Source organism: Mobula birostris, chromosome 25 (assembly GCF_030028105.1).
Source record: "Mobula birostris isolate sMobBir1 chromosome 25, sMobBir1.hap1, whole genome shotgun sequence".
Taxonomy (NCBI): domain Eukaryota; kingdom Metazoa; phylum Chordata; class Chondrichthyes; order Myliobatiformes; family Myliobatidae; genus Mobula; species Mobula birostris.
Genome location: NC_092394.1, coordinates 8,773,694 through 8,791,919, shown reverse-complemented (window position 1 = coordinate 8,791,919; position 18,226 = coordinate 8,773,694). Strand labels below are relative to the sequence as shown.

Genomic DNA, 18,226 nt, shown 5'->3' with positions numbered 1-18,226 from the left:
ATGCATGAATAGTAGACTAAGTAAAAAAAAATTATACGCAGCTTCAGAGAAAATTTTAAATATTTACAATTGTCTAGATTTTGAAATTGACTGAATACATTTGTGTAGACTTTTTAAAGAAGTATTTGTTTCAAAGGAGATGCATATACTACATGTGGTTTTAAATTTTCTTTAAAGTTTCCAATAAAAGTTGCATCTTCCTTTCTAGGATGGAAATGGAGTCGTGCGTGGAAATTACTTGTCAGTGTTTCTAGAACTCTCTGCAGGACTCCCTGAAACATCAAAGTAGGTCACTATGTTTGTATTAAACATTTTTGCCTCTTGTATACTGTTATCGTATTGGTTTGTCATTAGTATTATAATAAATTTTCCTCCTTTTGCTGGGAAAGTTTATTCGTGCTGTGATTATAATGCATTGGATGATAGCTTTCCGATAATCATAAGGTCATCCCTTCATCTTCATGCCTACTCTACAAGTATTGGGAAAATGTTTGACTGCAGTCTACTCATAGCCATCATTGTGAACTGTCATGAGTACATTCAGTCTGTTTATATGTTCAAACATATTTTGTTTTTCTTTGATTTCATCCCTTTTTACTCCTGTCATTTCCCCCACTGTTACCTCTTTCACTGGGTCCAAGTAAAGCAATTGTTGAGGTCAACTATTTAGTAAGTGGGAACATAGAATGCATTATCATGAGTAGTGATGGAACAGTGGCCATTAAAATTGTAATGGAAATGTAGGAAAAAGCTTCAAAAGACAGTGGGACTTGCTTTTGATTAGTTAAGGGAACAGCCATTATGTAAATTAGCACCACAAGGCATCCTTTGCTTTGTTGCCGCTTTGATGAAACACAGAATATTCTGGTCTCCAAATGAGTGTGCAGGAACCAGAGGGTACTATGGTCTTACGATCAGATGAGCTTGTAATTGATGAACTTGAAATTTCACTTCCACAAGATTTAAGAATGCACGAGTCCAAAGTTAACTATTCTTCCAATATCTGTTGAAGTGATAAAGCCAAAATTAAGAAGTTTCAAAATTGAAATATCAGATACTGATTAACTTCTCTCTCTCGCATTTTGAGCTATATATTTTTTACTGTGGGTTGACTCTGGGAACAGCTGCTTTATTTAACATTTGAATAAAGAGTCTTGAGTGAAAAAGGATCTAGTGCTTTCCCGGTGTATGTGATGAATAAATTCTTCTTTGCCTTCCAGCCAGCTACAGGTATCGGTTATGAATGAAGCTTCGATGACAAATTCTGCCATCTTCATCCAGGGTGATGACTGGACATGTCTAGTCTGGTGGTGTATTCTGTCCCTCCTGATTTGGTTAGTCCTCATCCTATCTGGTTTCTGCTCTCCCACCTTGCTTATAATTGAATTCCAGTTCTTACTTAGAGTGGGACCTTGGTCTAAAAAAATTTTAACAAAGATGAAGGACTTGCTCTTAAGAACTGGAATTCGGTTGCAAACAAGGTGAGAGAGGGGAAAACGAATTGGTTAGCCACATCTAATCAGGAGGGGGTATAAATACCACCGGACTAGATACCCAGACATCATCACTGATGAAGATGGCAGAATTTGTCATCAAAACATTGGTTATAATCGAAACCTGTACCTGGATGAGGTCCGAGAAGAGCTTATTAGTCGAGTGAAATTCACTTAAAAATATTGTTTTTCAAGATATATACTCTGATAGAATCTGAAGCATCTTGTAATTCCTCATTTCCAAATGAGTTTTGCACTCTAAATTTGTTTTCCTTCACTTTACACCTTGTTACAGCTGAGCCTGATCCTTATGTGCAGGTTTGCTAGAGCTGTTGGGAAAGGTTTAACCTAATTTGGCGGTGGGATGGGTACCAGAGTGATGGAGCTGAGGGTGTGGCAATTGGTTTGCATTGTGTAGTGAGATTGAGGAAGGGCAGGCAGATGGCGGGGCAAAATTAGTAGGCAGTGGGATGAGCTGAAGTGTAACAAGGGGGCGAAATTGAAAAGGATGAATACAAGACTGAAGGTGTTATATTTGAATGCATGTAATATATGGAATAAAGTAGATGATCTTGTAGCGCAGTTAGAGATTGCTGGTATGTTACTGTGGGCATCACTGAGTCATGGCTGAAAGATTATAGTTGTGAGCTTAACGTTCAAGATGCACATTCTATCAAAAGGACAGGCAGCTCGGCAGAGGGGTTGAGGTGGCTCTGTTTATATTAAAAAAAGAAATCAAATCCTTAGTAAAAGCTGACATAGAAGCAGAAGATGTAAAATCGTTGTCTCTGGAGTTAAGAAACTGCAAGGGTAAAGGACCCTGTGCAGAGTTATATATAGGTCTCCAAACAGTGGGCTACAAATTATAACAGGAGCTAAAAAATGCATGCCAAAGGGTCAATATTTCGATAGTTATGGGGGGGGGGGGGGGATTTCAATATGCAGGTAGATTTGGAGAAAATCAGGTTGGTGCTTATTTTGGATCCCAAAGAGAGAATTTGTAGAATGCCTATGAGATAGCTTTTTAGAGCAGCTTGTGGTTTAGCCCACTAGGGGATCAGCTGTTCTGGATTAGGTGTGTAATGAATCGGATTTGATTATGGAGGTTAAGGTAAAGGAGGCAATGATAATATGATAGAACTCACCCTTAAATTTGAGAGGGAGAAGCTAAAGTCTGATGTATCAGTATTACGGTGGAGTAAAAGCAACTACTGTACATAGAGGAACTGGCCAAAGTTGATTGGAAGGGGACAGTAGGAAGGATGACAGCAGAGCAGCAATGGCTAGAGTTTCTGGCAGGAATTCGGAAGACACCACATAGATACATGTAAATCCCAAAGAAGTAGTATTCTAAAGGCAGCATGAGGCAATTGTGGCTGACAAGGGAAGTCAAAGAGGCATAAAAGCAAAAGAAAGGGCATATAATACGTCAAATATTAGTAGGAATATTCAAACTTTTAAAAACCAACGGAGAGCCATAAGAGATAAAGGATGAAATATAAGCTATAAAAGAAGATGCCAGATGTTTTTTCAGATATATAAAGAGTAAGAGGCGAGAGTGGATATCAGTGTTGGGAAATGATGCTGGAGAGGTAGAAATGGGGGACAAAGAAATGGCAAACGAATTTTAAGTATTTTGCATCAATCTTAACTGTGGTTGCATTGGCAGTATGTCAGAAATTTGAGTGTGTCAGGCAGAAATGAGTGTAGTTGCTGTTACTAAGGAGAAGATGCTTAGGAAGCTGAAAAGACTGAAGGTAGATAAGTCACCTGGACCAGGTGGACCACACTCCAGGCTTCTGAAAGGTAGCTAAAGAGATTGTGGAGGCAATAGTAATCTTTCAAGAATCACTAGCTTTCTGGATTGGTTCTGGAGAACTGGAAAAATTGCAAATGTCACTCCACTTTCAAGCAGGGAGGGAGGCAGAAGAAAGGAAATTATATGTCAGTTAGCCTGATTTTAGTGGTTGGGAAGAGGTTTTGAGGGTACTTGGAGGAACATGATAAAATAGGCCAAAGTCAGCATGGTTTTCTTAAGGGGAAATTTTGCCTCACAAATCTGTTGGAATTCTTTGAGGAAATAGCAAGCAAGATAGACAAAGGAGAGTCAGTGGATGTTCTTTACTTGGATTTTCAGAAGACTTTTGATGAGGTGCTGCACACGAGGCTGTTGAACAAGGTAAGAGCCCATGGTAATACAGGAAAGATACTAGCATGGATAGAAAATTGGCTGACTGGGAGGAGGCAAGGAGTGGGAATAAAGAGGGTCTTTTCTGCTTGGCTGTCAGTGACTAGTGTATTTCGTAGAGGTTTGTGTTGGGATCACTTTTCACGTTATATGTCAGTGATTTGGATAACAAAATTTATGGCTTTGAAGAAGCAGGGAGTCTGCAGAAAGGCTTGGACAGAATGGCAATAAAGTGTCAGATGGAATATAGTGTAGGAAAGTATATTGTCATGCACTTTGGTAGAGGAATAAAGGCATTAACTATTTTCTAAACAGGGAGAAAATTCAGAAATCAGAAGTGCTAAGGGACTTGGGAGTCCTTGTGCAGGATTCCCTGAAGGTTAACTTGCAGGCTGAATTGGTTGTAAAGAAGGCAAATCCAGTGTTAGCATTCATTTCAAGAGGACTAGAACATAAGAGCAAGAATGTAATGCTGAGCCTTTATAAGGCATTGGTCAGACCACACGGAGTATTGTGGGCGGTTTTGGGCCTCTTAACTGAGAACCAATGTGCTGGCGTTGGAGAGGGTCCAGAGGAGGTTCACAAGAATGATTCCAGGAATGAAAGGGTTAATTTATGAGGAGCATTTGATGGCACTGAGCCTGTACTCACAGGATTTTAGAAGAATGGGGGCGGGGATGGAGAAATCTCGTTAAAATCTATCGAATATTTAATGCTCCAGATGGAGTGAATGTGGAGAGGATATTTCCTATAGTGGGTGAGTCTAGGACCAGAGAGCACAGCCTCAGAATGGAAGGACATCTATTCAGAACAGATGAGGAATTTATTTAGCCAGAGGGTAGTGAATCTGGAATTTATTGCCACAGACAGCTGTGGAGGCCGAGTCATTAAATATATTTAAAGTGGAGGTTGATAGGTTAGGGCTTCAAAGATTGTGGGGAGAAGGCAAGAGAATGGGGTTGAAAGGGATAATAAATCAGCCATGATAGAATGGTGGAGCAGAATCAACAGGCTGAATATGATCTTTTTCTTTTCCCCGTCTTTCAAAGAACTAATAGTGCTCCTGTGGGTATATTTTTCATCTTGTCTTTATATGTACTGACAATTTTAAGTAGCGGTATCTAAACTGAAAGCAATGTTGAGTTCAAATGTTTGAGTCCTTCATCACTTACAAAGGCTTGCACTTTAGATGTCTCCATTAAAGCATAGTGTATAGAATGTAATCTGGTAACAGGTTAAAGAAGACATTAAGTGCTGATCCTTGTGAGACATACTTAAAATGTTTCGAAGTTTAAAACTTGGTTTATTATTTAAGTTGGTCAAAGATTGAGAAAATGAAAGTTTTTGACCTTTTGTATTTGAACAGTTCCCTTTTGTACAGAATCTGTGAAGTTCTCCATACTTTGTTTCCAGGTATGAGTACAGAGTAGAAATGGTTCATCAAGTCTCCAATGACCCAACCAAAAACATAATTCGCGAATTTGCCTCTGATTTTGAAGTTGGTGAATGTTGGGGTTACAATCGTTTCTTTCGATTGGACCTTCTTGCCAGTGAGGGTTACCTGAATATGCAGAGTGACACTTTGGTGCTCAGGTAAGCAGGACTTCGGGATTATTTTCTTCATTTGAAAGAAGTACAATTTTACAAAATAAAATTTTGTGTGCAATTCCTGATTGAAGCAAGGGTTATAAAATTTTATTCAATTACTTTGGAATAGAGCCATATGTTTCCAGGACTACAGTGGTTTTACATTTTTTTAAAAGTCTGCCAGTATTTTGTAGAATACTAGCATTCTTTCAAAAATAAAGGATAAATTTCTATTCATACTGTTGTTTCATTTCACCTGCAGGTGGCAGCAAATGAATATAGTTACAGTTGTATTTTTTTAAAAAATACTAGGAGCCTAAATTGAGTTAAAAGACATTACTTGTTTTTTGTAGGCAGATTCTGAATGGAATTCCAGTCATAATGCACTGTTTAACTCACTTTGCAAAATCTAGTTTGCAAATTGGTTATTAACAATGAGAAGTGTCTCAGTCAAGGCAATCTGTTCAGGATTTCACCTTGCAGGTTGAGCACCCCTAATGTGAAAACCTTAAATCCAAAAATTTTTCTTGTGCTGTCATGTCAGCACATGGAAAATTCCATAAGGTGCTGAGTAGATTCCTAGGCAAGGCACAGGTCTCTGTGTGCACAGACAGCTCTTGAGAAGTGGCCAATATATGTTATGAACAGAAGTTAATGAGAAATAGAAACACTACATAAAGTGTGAAATAAAGATCTCGATTGTGTATTGAAAGTGGATTTGTCAGGTTTGGAGTGAACACAAGTCACTTAATGGTATGTTGATCATGAAACTTGCAAAGATCTATCACGACAAACTGAAAATTTGAAGGTAATTGTGAATATTCGGTAGGCTGGTTGCAGCAATTTAAGAAAAGACATGGCATTAAATTTTTAAAGATTTGTGGCGACAAAGCGTCAGCTTATCACGAAGCGGCAGGGAAGCTCATTGACGTGTTTGTCAAGGTCATCACTGATGGAAATCTTAACACTCTGAATGGTTGCATCAGTACATGTGTCTGATGAACAAGTATAATACTAAGACTGCTTACCGGTAACACATAAATTCAGAGTCAGGAATGATGGCAATGTCAAACAGTCACTGTCTGTCTGCTTAGGTGGCCAAGGTAGTGAGAGCTTACCTTTCTGATAGTTCAATGTACACATTATTGTTTCATGCACAAAATTATTAAAATATTACATAAAACTACCTTCAGAGTATATGTATAAGGTGTATATACAATGTAAATGGATTTTGGGTCCCATCCTCAAGTTATCTCATTAAGTAGATGCATTATATTTCAAAAATCTAAAAATAAAAGGCGAAACACTTCCAGCCCCAAGCATTTCGGAGAAGGGGTGCTCAACCTGTACACTTACAAAGGTCACTTGACTGTTACTTGAGGGTCTGGAGTGAGTCGTGGAGATCTAATTTAAATGAAAACTCTAAACTGTGCCACTAATACTAGTAAGAGGTTTAGAATTGAAAATAATTGCTGTTCAAGTACACTGGTAAGGTGTAATTTTATATTTTCTGATTTTCATGGCGTTATCAGAGGAGGGGATTAGACAATTAGATGCCTCACGCAATTTCAAGGTCCTAATCTTTTCGCTTCAGGTGCTTTTTTGGTATTGGCTACCCGACACAGACACACACCCCTTTCTTGATGTCACAATGATAAGGAAATTCAGTAGAACTAATAAAAAATTTTTACATAATTTTTACATTCAGATCTGAAGACATTAAGATATGGCAGCTGTAGGTACAAATTTGCATTTTCTGTTGAACCAGGTTAATGGAAATATTTTATCTGCAAGTTCTTTAGAAGTATCTATGTTCATGATTTTATTAAAATTTTCACGCAGCAGATGTAAAAAGAATAGAATTTGTATCACCTAGCACGACATTTGTGTGTCATGTGATCCAATGTCATTGGGAAAATGACCCAAAAATGAGGATGGAGAAAATGTTTTGAGTTGCATAATGTTGAGTCTGAATCATCCATGCATCTGACAGTAATAGACTGAGGATCTCAGACAAATATGTTTCATGAGGGACCTATCAATCTGTGACCACTCATTCTGAAGCAAGTCTTCATATTGCCTGTGTCATTACCGATTAATTGGACTCTGAGAACTCGCACTCATTCCTCAGTCATACTTTTATTTACTTGTACACAAAGTGAACAGCATGGCTCCTGTCACTACAATGATCTGAAGCTGTACAGAGAAATGTCGTTTTTATATAGAGTTGACTAGCCGTTATGAATAAATGACCATTTGTGAAGCTGTATGTTTAAATTTCTTTCTTCCAATATCAATCACATTCATAATAGAGGTGTTAAAAGTCAATAGAAACTAGAAACTAGCAACCAACGATACTTTGAAGTAATTATCCCTTGGTGTGTGTGGCTTACACTTGTCTCTGTATGACAAATGGCTCCCCCACCGCGCCTAGGAAAGGGAAGCTATACTCTTCAAAGACACTTCTTAAACATGCTTTCTTACCTGGGCTGACTGCACATTATCTGCATTTTGTGCTTGCCTGGACCTTCTGTTAACCCTTTCGTTGCCGCAACTTAGCACCTGTAAAGCCTGCTGTCAGCAGCCTACTGGAGCAAGTCCAAGGGTGGTGGTGGTAAGCTGCTGTGGTTAACTTTTTAAGGTAAGTAACTTTGGATGTTGTGGGAGGAAAATACTTAACTCTATATTGTTGCTTCTCAAGCTAAATGGGGATTTCAGTTGCGTTTTCTTTAGAAATATTGGAAAATTACATCTAAACCCAACTCCATCATGTTTCTCTGCTTCTGTAAAATATAATTTTGGCAAATTTATTATTTGGCCAAATTCATTTTAAGAGTTCTTAATTCTATATGTCCATCTTTCTCCCCCCCGCCCCCCCCCCCCCAAACCTGTCTAAATCGTACAGGTACCAGGTGCGTGCACCTACATTTTTCCAGAAATGCCGTGACCAGAATTGGTACATCAGCCAACTTGAGGTGGCTCAAACAGGCTACATTCAACAAATCAACAATCTCAAAGAGGTAAATTTCTGTAATCTACCTTCATCCTATAATCAAATGGGAACTTAAACAGCACTGATTGACATTTGATCTTGATGAATGGTGCTTCTTCCTGAATATTGTACTCTGATGTAGCTTTTCAGTAACTGTAGGTTCAGTCACTAGCTACATGCCTGAGTCATACTGCAACCACTGTACTGTATTGCTGTCAGGATTTATGAATGGTGTTTTCTTCCATGTTTAGTTTTGCTTTGTGCTATAATAATAGTTTGTAAATTTTTTTATATTAGAAATAGCAAATGAAATGGAATTTTTCCATTAAACTGGTTCAAATGCAGTTTTGTGAAGTGATAATGGTTTATGATGTCTTTTTATTTTTGGTTCAAATATTTTGTACCAGCTGTGTTTTTTTGTCTTGGAGGAAATAAAGCTTTTCATCAATTGTTTTGGGAGGAGCTGTAGGTCAAATTTATGCTGTTGGTGTGAATAGCATATGCCATTAGTTAGCATTGACTTTTACTTGCATAACTTTTAATTTCTTTGTGACAAGTGGTCATAAATGCAAATTATAACATTACTGTGGCAAGTTCAACAAGCAAATGGAGCCTGATTAAACAGGAGAAGCTGTTGTACGGGTCTCTTAACAGAAGTATGAATTAAAATGTATTCAAAGTGAAATTGAGTAGAGAAAGGTAAAGAAGATAAGGGCAAGGACAGTTTGAATTATGACAGAAGATTAAAAACACCAGTAACTTGGATTATACATTAAATAGGTTTAACATGCCATCTATGAAAAAATGGAAAGCCAGTGCCGCAACTATAAACTGAAACAAAGATAAAATGTTGGAAATTTGAAGTGTGTGTGTATCTATTTTAAAAAAAATGCTGCAGAGGTGCTACAGGTCAGTAGCATCTATGCTGGGGTAGGGTTAACATTTTGGCTTGATCACCTTTCATCCAGTTTGCCATCATTGCCAAATGAGGAAGTTACTGGAGAAACTTGTGAAGGTTGTAGGGCTTATTGGTTATTAACAAAAGGCTTCACCAGGATTGTTATAGAATGAGGTTGCGATATGTATGACAATTGGCTAATAAATATAGAAAGCTAGAATTGCTCAGCCAATTGGGCAGCATCCCTGGAAGGAGAAGCAATTAATGTTTCAGCTCCAGGCCTTCAGTCAGACTTCTTGTATACTAACAAGTGATTTTATTAAAATTAATCAACTTTTACAGTAGGTAGTAGATGATATAACAATTCAGTTTTTTATTTTAAAAAAAGCTAATGAAGTACCGGGAATATTTTACTGGCTGTCACAGAGAAAGGTTTTGTTGCACAAGAAAATTATGATTAAGCACAAGAAGATTAATTACAAGAATAATTATGCATAGTTCTGTATTTCATAAACTGTTGCTGCTGGATTTCCTTGATTGTTCATCTTCTTGCTTCCAAACTTGTTTTTTTTAAAAAAACACCGCCTATAATACGACAGCAAAGTCTCAGATCTTGATATTACCACTTGGTCCATGTGATGCCAGCACGTACACTATGATCATCTATAACTTCCTGCTTGATTAATGCCCTCATTTTAATAATTGATTGTGTCTCTGGTTGTGTAGCAATTCCAGATGTCCACGCTTTGCATTTGGACACTAGTTTCCCGGAGTATAGCCTTCCAGCCGTAATAAATTAAAGAACAGTTAGTCTTGTGTCTGTTTGAGAGATAATCCATCTAGCACCAGGAGGTCAAGTTGCAATTCTTGCTCTTGTGCTTCTCTACTCCCATTTTCCTGTTTGTAATTTGAACAAAATGCATGTAAACATACAATTAAAGTCCTTAGATGATGAGCACTACCAGATTAAAAAGTAAATTCTAGCTTGTTCTAATTCGTCTTAATGTGCATGGTGGAGGAGTAATTGGAGATGGCTGACCTGGGTTTCCTCTACAACTGATTGCAAAGAAATAATGTGCCTATCACCATAAGAACCTAACAGGCAGAGGTAGGAGTAGGCTATTTGACTCCTCATGCCTCTTTTACCATTCATTAAGATAATGGTTGATCTTCGATCTCTCTATCACTTTCCTGCACTAATCTCATGACCCTTTGTAAAGAGATCAATAGATTTCCAATTACTAGTTATCCATACTGTACAGATTTTATTGCACAATAAATGCCCAACTTGCAGTCTGTCCACTGCTCGGTTGTATAATTAAGGTCGATAATGTATCGGTGCTAATCATTTAAATACCTTTGATATTCTGTGGCATGTCATGTAAACTGAATTTGTGGTCCCACTTTGCTTTTGCAGTTCAGTCTTCAATCAATGAGATATACTTTTTATGTTACTGTTTTTGAAATGCAGTACAAGTAGTTTTAGATGAGATGTTATCTTTTCTCAGCATCCAATCTTGAATTTTTGAAGCACTAATGTGCTGGGGGTGGCTGAGTAAAGGTACTTCTCTACCAAAGTAAGTGTAACATACCTCTTCCCTCTGCTAGCCTGCAAATCACCCTTGGGCAAGGTGTACCCCTGCTTAGCCTCCGATCAGGATCACGTGCAGCTATGGGAGCAGTTGGTGGATAGTCTGGTACATATCGTAAGTTCTGGCTATGTGACCACTGCCGCCAGGCAGACTATCTCTGAAGAGTATTGACAATGGCTGGGGTCACCCATCTTGAAAAGACACTGCGCAGAAGAAGGTAATGGCAAACTACTGTAGAAAAATCTTCCGGAACAATCAAAGTCATGGAAAGACCGTGATCACCTATGTCATATGAACACATAACGAACGAATATGTTGAGCTCAACTATATGAGAACAGTTTTCCGAAATAGCTGCCAGATGTCTGAAAGACTGTTTTGATGTTGAATGTAAAAAGAGTGTTACTAAAGCTCATCACTCTTTATAGGTGTATTTGTGCTTGGTCTGGGAGAGAAAGCTATGGGAACTAATCCTCATAGAGAGAGTGGATGATGGCCAGTTCACTAGAATAATCATTTTGCAACAGGCATGTTTTGTTTCTAAGTTCATTCCAAAATTTGTTTGTTGCTGGTAAGGACAGATAATCCTGAAACAATCAATGATGTTGAACTGGCAGTATACAATCAATGAAATGGGGAATGGTATGTGACTTGGTGTGAATCTGTAGATGTTGGTGCCACATGAATAGCTGGAGGAACTCAGCTGGTCAGGCAATATGTATGAAGGGAAATGGACAGTTAATGCCCATTTCCTCTGCTGATACTCCCCAACCAGCTAAATTCATCCAGTTTCTGTGTTGCTCCAGATTCCAGCATCTGCAGCTTCTTGTGCCTCCATTGTAGCTACTCTGCTGTAAATGTTGGTGTCTGCAGCTGCAGCCCTTCTCCTCCTCTGTGGTAGAGGATCTATGTAAGCTGTTAGAGTGGTCGGTTTTCTTGGTTGGATCATACTCCCAGTTGATATTGGATGGCACTGATTGGCCTCGACGCTCCATTGCAGATAGATGGTACTGCTATGCTTGGCTTTCTTTCAAACTTGATTTATTGCACAGAACTGTAAAAACGTTTTTTTCTTTAATTGTAGAGGTTTTGATTTCACGAGAGGTTGTAAGAACTTTTTAAGCTTTGAGTATCACCTGCTGTAAAAATGCATCTGTACTAATAGAGAACATCTTGTATTTTGGTAAAAAGGACAACTTAAACACATTAGTTCAATTTTGAGAAGACTCTTTCCTTCATTGTTGCCTAGAAAGCACTGTCAGGAGTGGTGGTGAAAGCAATTATAGGAGAGCCTTTCGCAAGTCTCTTGGGTAGGTATTTGAATGTGCAGGAAATGGAAGGAAATGGACACTGTAGGCAGAAGCAGTTGGTTTAACTGGGCATTTGATTACTACTAGTGGGCTGCAGTGACTGTTTCTATGCTGTACCTTTCTACATTCTTTCCATTTCCAATTTTTTGAGATCCTGCAACTTTGCAAGTGGAATACCTAATCAAGTCAACAAATCTGCACTAACACAAGATATTCTACAGATATTGGAAATCTTGCTCAAAGTGCACAAAATCCTGGGGGATCTGAGTAAATCAGGTATCATTTATTCCATTCCACAGATGCTACCTGACTTGCTGAGTTCCTCCAGTGTTTTGTCTGTGTTGAGCACAGTTTTACATTTAATTCAGTTAGATGTAATAGAATCCAGAGTTTTGGTTATCGATGCACCCTGCTTATGAGGGATTAAGGAAATGGTTTACTTTATTGTGGAGTTGTTGACCTACTTCCACATCTGATATCAATGAAGCATGGATGGCCTCATTATCTTCTGCTATCTACCTACTGTAAGAGTCTATATATTCATCAGTGTTTATTAAATGTATGTGTCTATCGATTTAAGGGTCCTTCCAACATTCTTCAAGTGAAACAAAGACATATACTTCTTCATTTAGTTGGTCAAGGAGTGCACTTTATTTGGTGTATTTTAAATCATTTGTGTCAAATATCTCTACCATCTGCATTTTCCCCTGTCCCTATCTTGACTTTTACAGAGATTGGCCATTGAACTTTCACGTAACAGAGCCTCGCAAAGCTTGTCACCACCCAATATGCGCTTGAGCCCACAAAACAATGACTGCTCAGATACCAGGACAAAAAAGCTTGCTTGTAATGAAGATTTGCCAGCAGAGGGTGCTTGTTCAGCTTTAGCAGTAAGCCAGGTTAAAGAGGAGGAGGAAGAGGACAAGACTCCACAGGACGACTCAAATGTAGGTGGTTTTAGTTGCGACTACAAACTTTGAAAATCTTCCAAGCTGACTTAATGAAAATTCAGGTCAAGTCTTGAGGGAATATTTTGAGTATCTCAAAATCATACAAAAATCAAATATTGCAAACAGCTTCAAAAAAAAGAACTATAAAAATGCTTAATTCAGCACAGATGAATACGCCTACAAAGCTTCATTTTTGAGGCTTTGATGCTTAGCCCATGTTTTTTGTCCTACAGTTTTATTTGAATGGTAAATAAGCAATTTCTTCAGATTCTTAAGTAAAAGTAAATTTACAGTGCAGGGATGAATGCCATAATTGCAATGTGCATTAATCAGTTCATTCATAGAGTGAAATGCCCAAGTATAAAGGAGTGCTGCATAGAATGTGTGTGGATTAAACTAACGACAGCTCCTGTTCCATTTGCCCATTTTCGGAAAATTTTGGAAATACCTGTAGTCCCTTTACCAAGAAGTTGCAGTTGATCTCATCCTGCCTTTTAACGAAGTCCTTACTTGGGGAACTATTCAGACAGCTCATCTGAAAATAATACTATTTGTAGTGCATGTTCTGAAGTGCCTTAAACTGTTGGGTGAATTGTGATTGAACTTACTGCTTAGGATGCTTCAAAATATAGGCAGAGGTGAAGCATTAAAAAATGTTAGAAAAGAATGCTGGGGTCCTGTAACAGATGAGGTATGTTTGTTTGTTTAGCATGATCTTTCTGATGGTGATTTGGACTTGGAGTTCCTCACAGTGGATGATGAATTGAACCAACTTGATGGCAGCAGCTCCTCTGCTAGTTCCACAGCAACAAGTAATACAGAAGAAAATGACATTGATGAGGAGACCATGTAAGTATTGTGCACTCTACCCCATTACTTGGGCGATAGAACATTTTTATTAATAAATAAATGGACATTAGTGGGTCTTCACTGATTTAAATTCTTGAGCATTGAATTGTTTATAATTCTGATAACAGTCAAAGTTCAAAGTAAATTTATTATCAAAGTACAGCTATGTTACTGTATACAACCATGAGATTCCTTTTCTAGCAGGCATTCACAGTAAATACGAGAAACACAACAGAATCAGTGGAAAAACTGCGCCCAACAGGCCAGATAAACGACCAACATGCAAAAGAAGGAAAACTGTGCAACTACAAAAAAAATAATAAATAAGCAATAAATATTGCGAGTATGAGAATCCCTGAAAGGAGTCCATAGGTTGTAGGAGCAGTTCAGTGATGGAGGCAAGTGAAGTAATCCCTACTGGTTCAAGAGCCTGATGGTTGAGGGGTGATAACTGTTCCTGAACCTTGAGGCTTCTGTACTGCCTTCCTGATGACAGCAGCGAGAAGATAGCAGGGCCTGGATGGATGCTGTTTTCCTACAGCAGCGCTCCATGTAAACGTGCTCATTGGTTGAGAGGGCTTTACCTGTGATGGGCGTTCCAAGATGGCACTAGTGAATCACAACAACGCATTGCAGGCAGCTTACAAAACTTATAAATATCCTTCTTCTGAACTACTCTCACTGCAATTTTCAGCCTGTAATTTCCCTTTAAGTAACATGCTTTTGAACCATCTTTTTATGAATTAGCAATTTCACAATCATCTGAGCGAATTACAGATTTAACTCTCAAATATGCAGGTACAGCACCTTTAATTGGACGAAGGTACATTGCCACAGCTGAAAGAGAGCAAGGGGAGGACTCCAAGCCAGACTAAAACACTGGGGTATGAAACTTCCTCTACTAAGCATCATGTTAGCAAATGTACAGGTGTTGGAGAACAAGATCAAGGACCTAATGGCAACATTGCTGTATTGGAAGGAACTGAGAAATCGCTGCATTCTGTGTCTCACAGAGACGAGGCTCATTCTTGACATGCAGGATTTGGCAATCCAAGGACTTCTCAATACACAGGATGGACCAGACTGCTGATTCAGAGAAGGGAAAGGTGGGGTCTGTGTTTCATGATAAACTCTTTGTGGTGCTTGGACACAGCAGTCTTGTCACACTTTTGTCCCCCTGACCTGGAGCATCTAATTATTAAGTGCCGATCCGTACTACTTAACAAGAGAATTCTCCTTCGTTATCCTGACCACAGTTTACAAACCGCCAAAGGCTGACATTGAGTGGGCACTAACGATGCTGAATGCTGCCATCAGCAAACAAGAAAGAGCCTACCCCAGTGCCTTTCAAATAATTGTTAGGGACTTCAATCAGGCTTGTTTGAAGAAATCTCTGCTCAATTATCATCAATATATCACCTGCAGCACCAGTGATCCCAAGGCACTTGACCGCTACTATATTACAATTATGAATGCCTACAGTTCTATGCCGAGACTGCGTTTCAGGAAATCTGATCTACTCCTACTTGCATACAGGTAAATACTAAAGTCATGGGAGACAGGAGCAGCTATGGAATTGCTTCTGGTTCGTGGACTGGGCTGTGTTCAAGGACTCCTGTCAGAACGAATACACCATGATTGTCACGGGCTTTTATATTTTTAAAAAAAAACATTTGTAGATGAGGGTGTCTCCACAAAATCATTCAGAGTCATTCCAACCCTGGATGGACCACGAAATCCACTATCTCTTGAGAGCCAGATCAGTATCATTCAGGTGTGACGACTAAGTAATATAGAAGTAGTCCGGGTACAATCTATCTCACATGCAAAGTGGCAAAGCCAGATCAAGCTTGAATCACTGAAGGATGCTGAACAGCTGTGGCAGGCCTTGAATGCTGTTACCTTTTACAAAGTGAAACCAAGCAACTCAGGTGACACCAACAACGTTTCATTCCCAGATGAGCTCAATGCCAATGCCTTTTATGCTTGCTTTGATCATCAAAACATGGAGGCACCTTCACAAACTCCCAAACCCCACTGTGAATCTGGGATTTCAGTCTCTGAGGCCAAATGAGAGTCACCTCCGGGAGGGTGAACCAACAGAAGACACCCAGTCCAGATGGGGTACCTGGCTGAGTACTAAAGACCTGTGGTGAACAACTGGCTGGAGTGTTCACTGGTATCTTCAACCATCTCTCTTCAGGAGTCTGAGGTAAACGGCAGGCTTCAGTTGTGGGAAGAATGTGGTTACCTGGCTCAATGAATATTCAGCAATAACTTTAACCTCCTGCTTTGAAATTCTGAAATGTCTACCGGCTTCAAACAGGCTTCAATTACACATGCCTAAGAGGAACATGGTAACCTGCCTCAATGACTATCTTCTAATAGCAGTTGTACTGACAGTGATGGAGTGTTTTTAGAGTTTGTTGATGAAATGTATCAACTCCAGCCTGAGAAGCAACTTGGATCCATTCCAGTTTGCTTACTGGAGCAACAGGTCTACAGCAGATGCCATCTCATTGCCTCTTCACTCCACCTTGGAACATCTGAACAGCAAAGTTGCATACATCAGGATACTCTTTACAGACTACAGCCTGGCATTCAGTGCCATCATCCCCTCAAAGCTAAGCAATAAACTTCAAGATCTTGACCTCAAGATCTCCCTGTGCAAGTTGGATCCTCTATTTCCTCACTTGCAGATCCTAGTCAGTTTGGATTAGCAATGTCTCCTGCTCCACAATCTCCTTCAGCACAGGTGCACCACAGGCTGTGTGCTTAGTCCCCTGCTCTACTCACTTTATACTTAAGACTGTGCGGCTAAGCACAGCCCCATTGCCATATTTAAGTTGGCTGACGACACCACTGTTTGCCAATTCGTCACCATTTTTGATTTAGCTTATAGGAGGAAGATTGAAAATCCAGTTGAGTGGTACCACAACAACAACCTCTTACTCAGTGTCAGCAAGGAGTTGATTATGGGCATTAGGCGGAGGAAACAAGAAGTCTGTGAGCCAGTCCTCATTGGGAGATCAGAGATGGAGAGGGTCAGCAACTTTAAATTCTTAGGTGTTATTTCAGAGTACAATTACAAAGAAAGCACAGTAGGACCTTTACTTTGGAAGTTTGAAGATTCAGCATGACATCTAAAACTTTGACAAACTTCTATTGATGTGTGCATCACAGCCTGATATGGAAACAAATGTCCTTCCATATGTTAGCAGTTAGCATAACATTATTATAGTGCTAGTGACACGGGTTTAAATCCGCTGCTGTCGATAAGGAGTTTGTACATTCTCCCCGTGACCACATGGGTTTCCTCTGAGTGCTCCAGTTTCCTCTCACATTCCAAAGATGTGCACGTTAGTAGATTAATTGGTTACAAGGGAGTATTGGGCTAGAAAGGTCTTTCTCTATGCTGTATAAAATAATGGAGTGTATCTGACAGAACAGGGCTTTGTAATAAATCTTAACTAATGGGTGGAAACTATACTTGTGGCAAATTTATGGAATTTTCGATGGATGGGGAGAGGAAGTGGATTGGGTCCATCTCAGTCGGAAGCTCTCTGTCACGTTATGATACTGGCCCTTGCAGTAAAACTTCAGGTTAAGTATTGAACTGGTTTCAGCAAAAGTTGTTGCTTGGGATTTCAATTTACTTGGGTTTTCTTTGTGGGGATGTGAGGGAAATCAGTTATTAGTTCTACTTTAATATCCTGTAATCCTGATGGAATGAACAGGGATTGTCTCAAACTAACTTGCAAGAATTTTCACATGCAAAGTGCCAAAAGACTGCTGGTGCTCACTAATCTGTACCTAGTCTGAAGCAATCATTTTACTGAACCTGGGGGGGGGGGGGGGGGGAATTGTGTTTCCCTTATTTACAAGATCGTAATTTGATAATTACACCCAGTACTTCTGATCTTGTGTGTACATCGTGTGGCTCCTGACAAAACATAGGAGAGATTATACAAGCTATAACTCTGTTCACATTGACTAGTTTCTTGGTAGAAAGATGTGGTTTGGTATCAACTTTGGGAGGAACATTTCACTCATGAATACTTTGCTGTTGCAGCCAAACAATGAGCCATTGCCTGCTTCTTGATGTAAATATTACATGACTACAGATTGTACTCCAAATCTTTGAAACTCTCGTTGATCCCAGATACATTGATTATTTTTCTGCTCTTTAAGTCAGGGTTTTACTTGAATCTCAACTCAAACTGTTTCAAACTGTTACAGGTCCGGAGAGAATGATGTTGAATACAGTAACAACATGGATTTGGAGGAAGGGGAGTTAGCTGATTCAGCAGGAGCTGCTGGTAATTCACATTTTAAAATCTTTAGAATGATGTTGAAGAGTGAGCACCTT

The 18,226-nt window shown here is 39.2% G+C and overlaps 1 protein-coding gene across 11 annotated transcripts in view; it reads left to right on the top strand.

Annotated features, from left to right (window-relative positions):
* trim37 (tripartite motif containing 37) overlaps positions 1-18,226 on the top strand; it is a 102,954-nt gene that overhangs the window by 28,817 nt on the left and 55,911 nt on the right. For all 11 annotated transcript variants that reach the window (XR_011883104.1, XR_011883103.1, XR_011883105.1 and 8 more), the window contains exons 13-18: positions 209-285; positions 5,095-5,274; positions 8,174-8,288; positions 12,790-13,005; positions 13,718-13,857; positions 18,097-18,176. Coding sequence is in view for 8 of the 11 variants with exons in the window: in XM_072242807.1 (XP_072098908.1) it covers positions 209-285; positions 5,095-5,274; positions 8,174-8,288; positions 12,790-13,005; positions 13,718-13,857; positions 18,097-18,176 (808 nt within the window). In the remaining 3 variants the exon portion in view is untranslated. The remainder of the gene's footprint in view (positions 1-208; positions 286-5,094; positions 5,275-8,173; positions 8,289-12,789; positions 13,006-13,717; positions 13,858-18,096; positions 18,177-18,226) is intronic.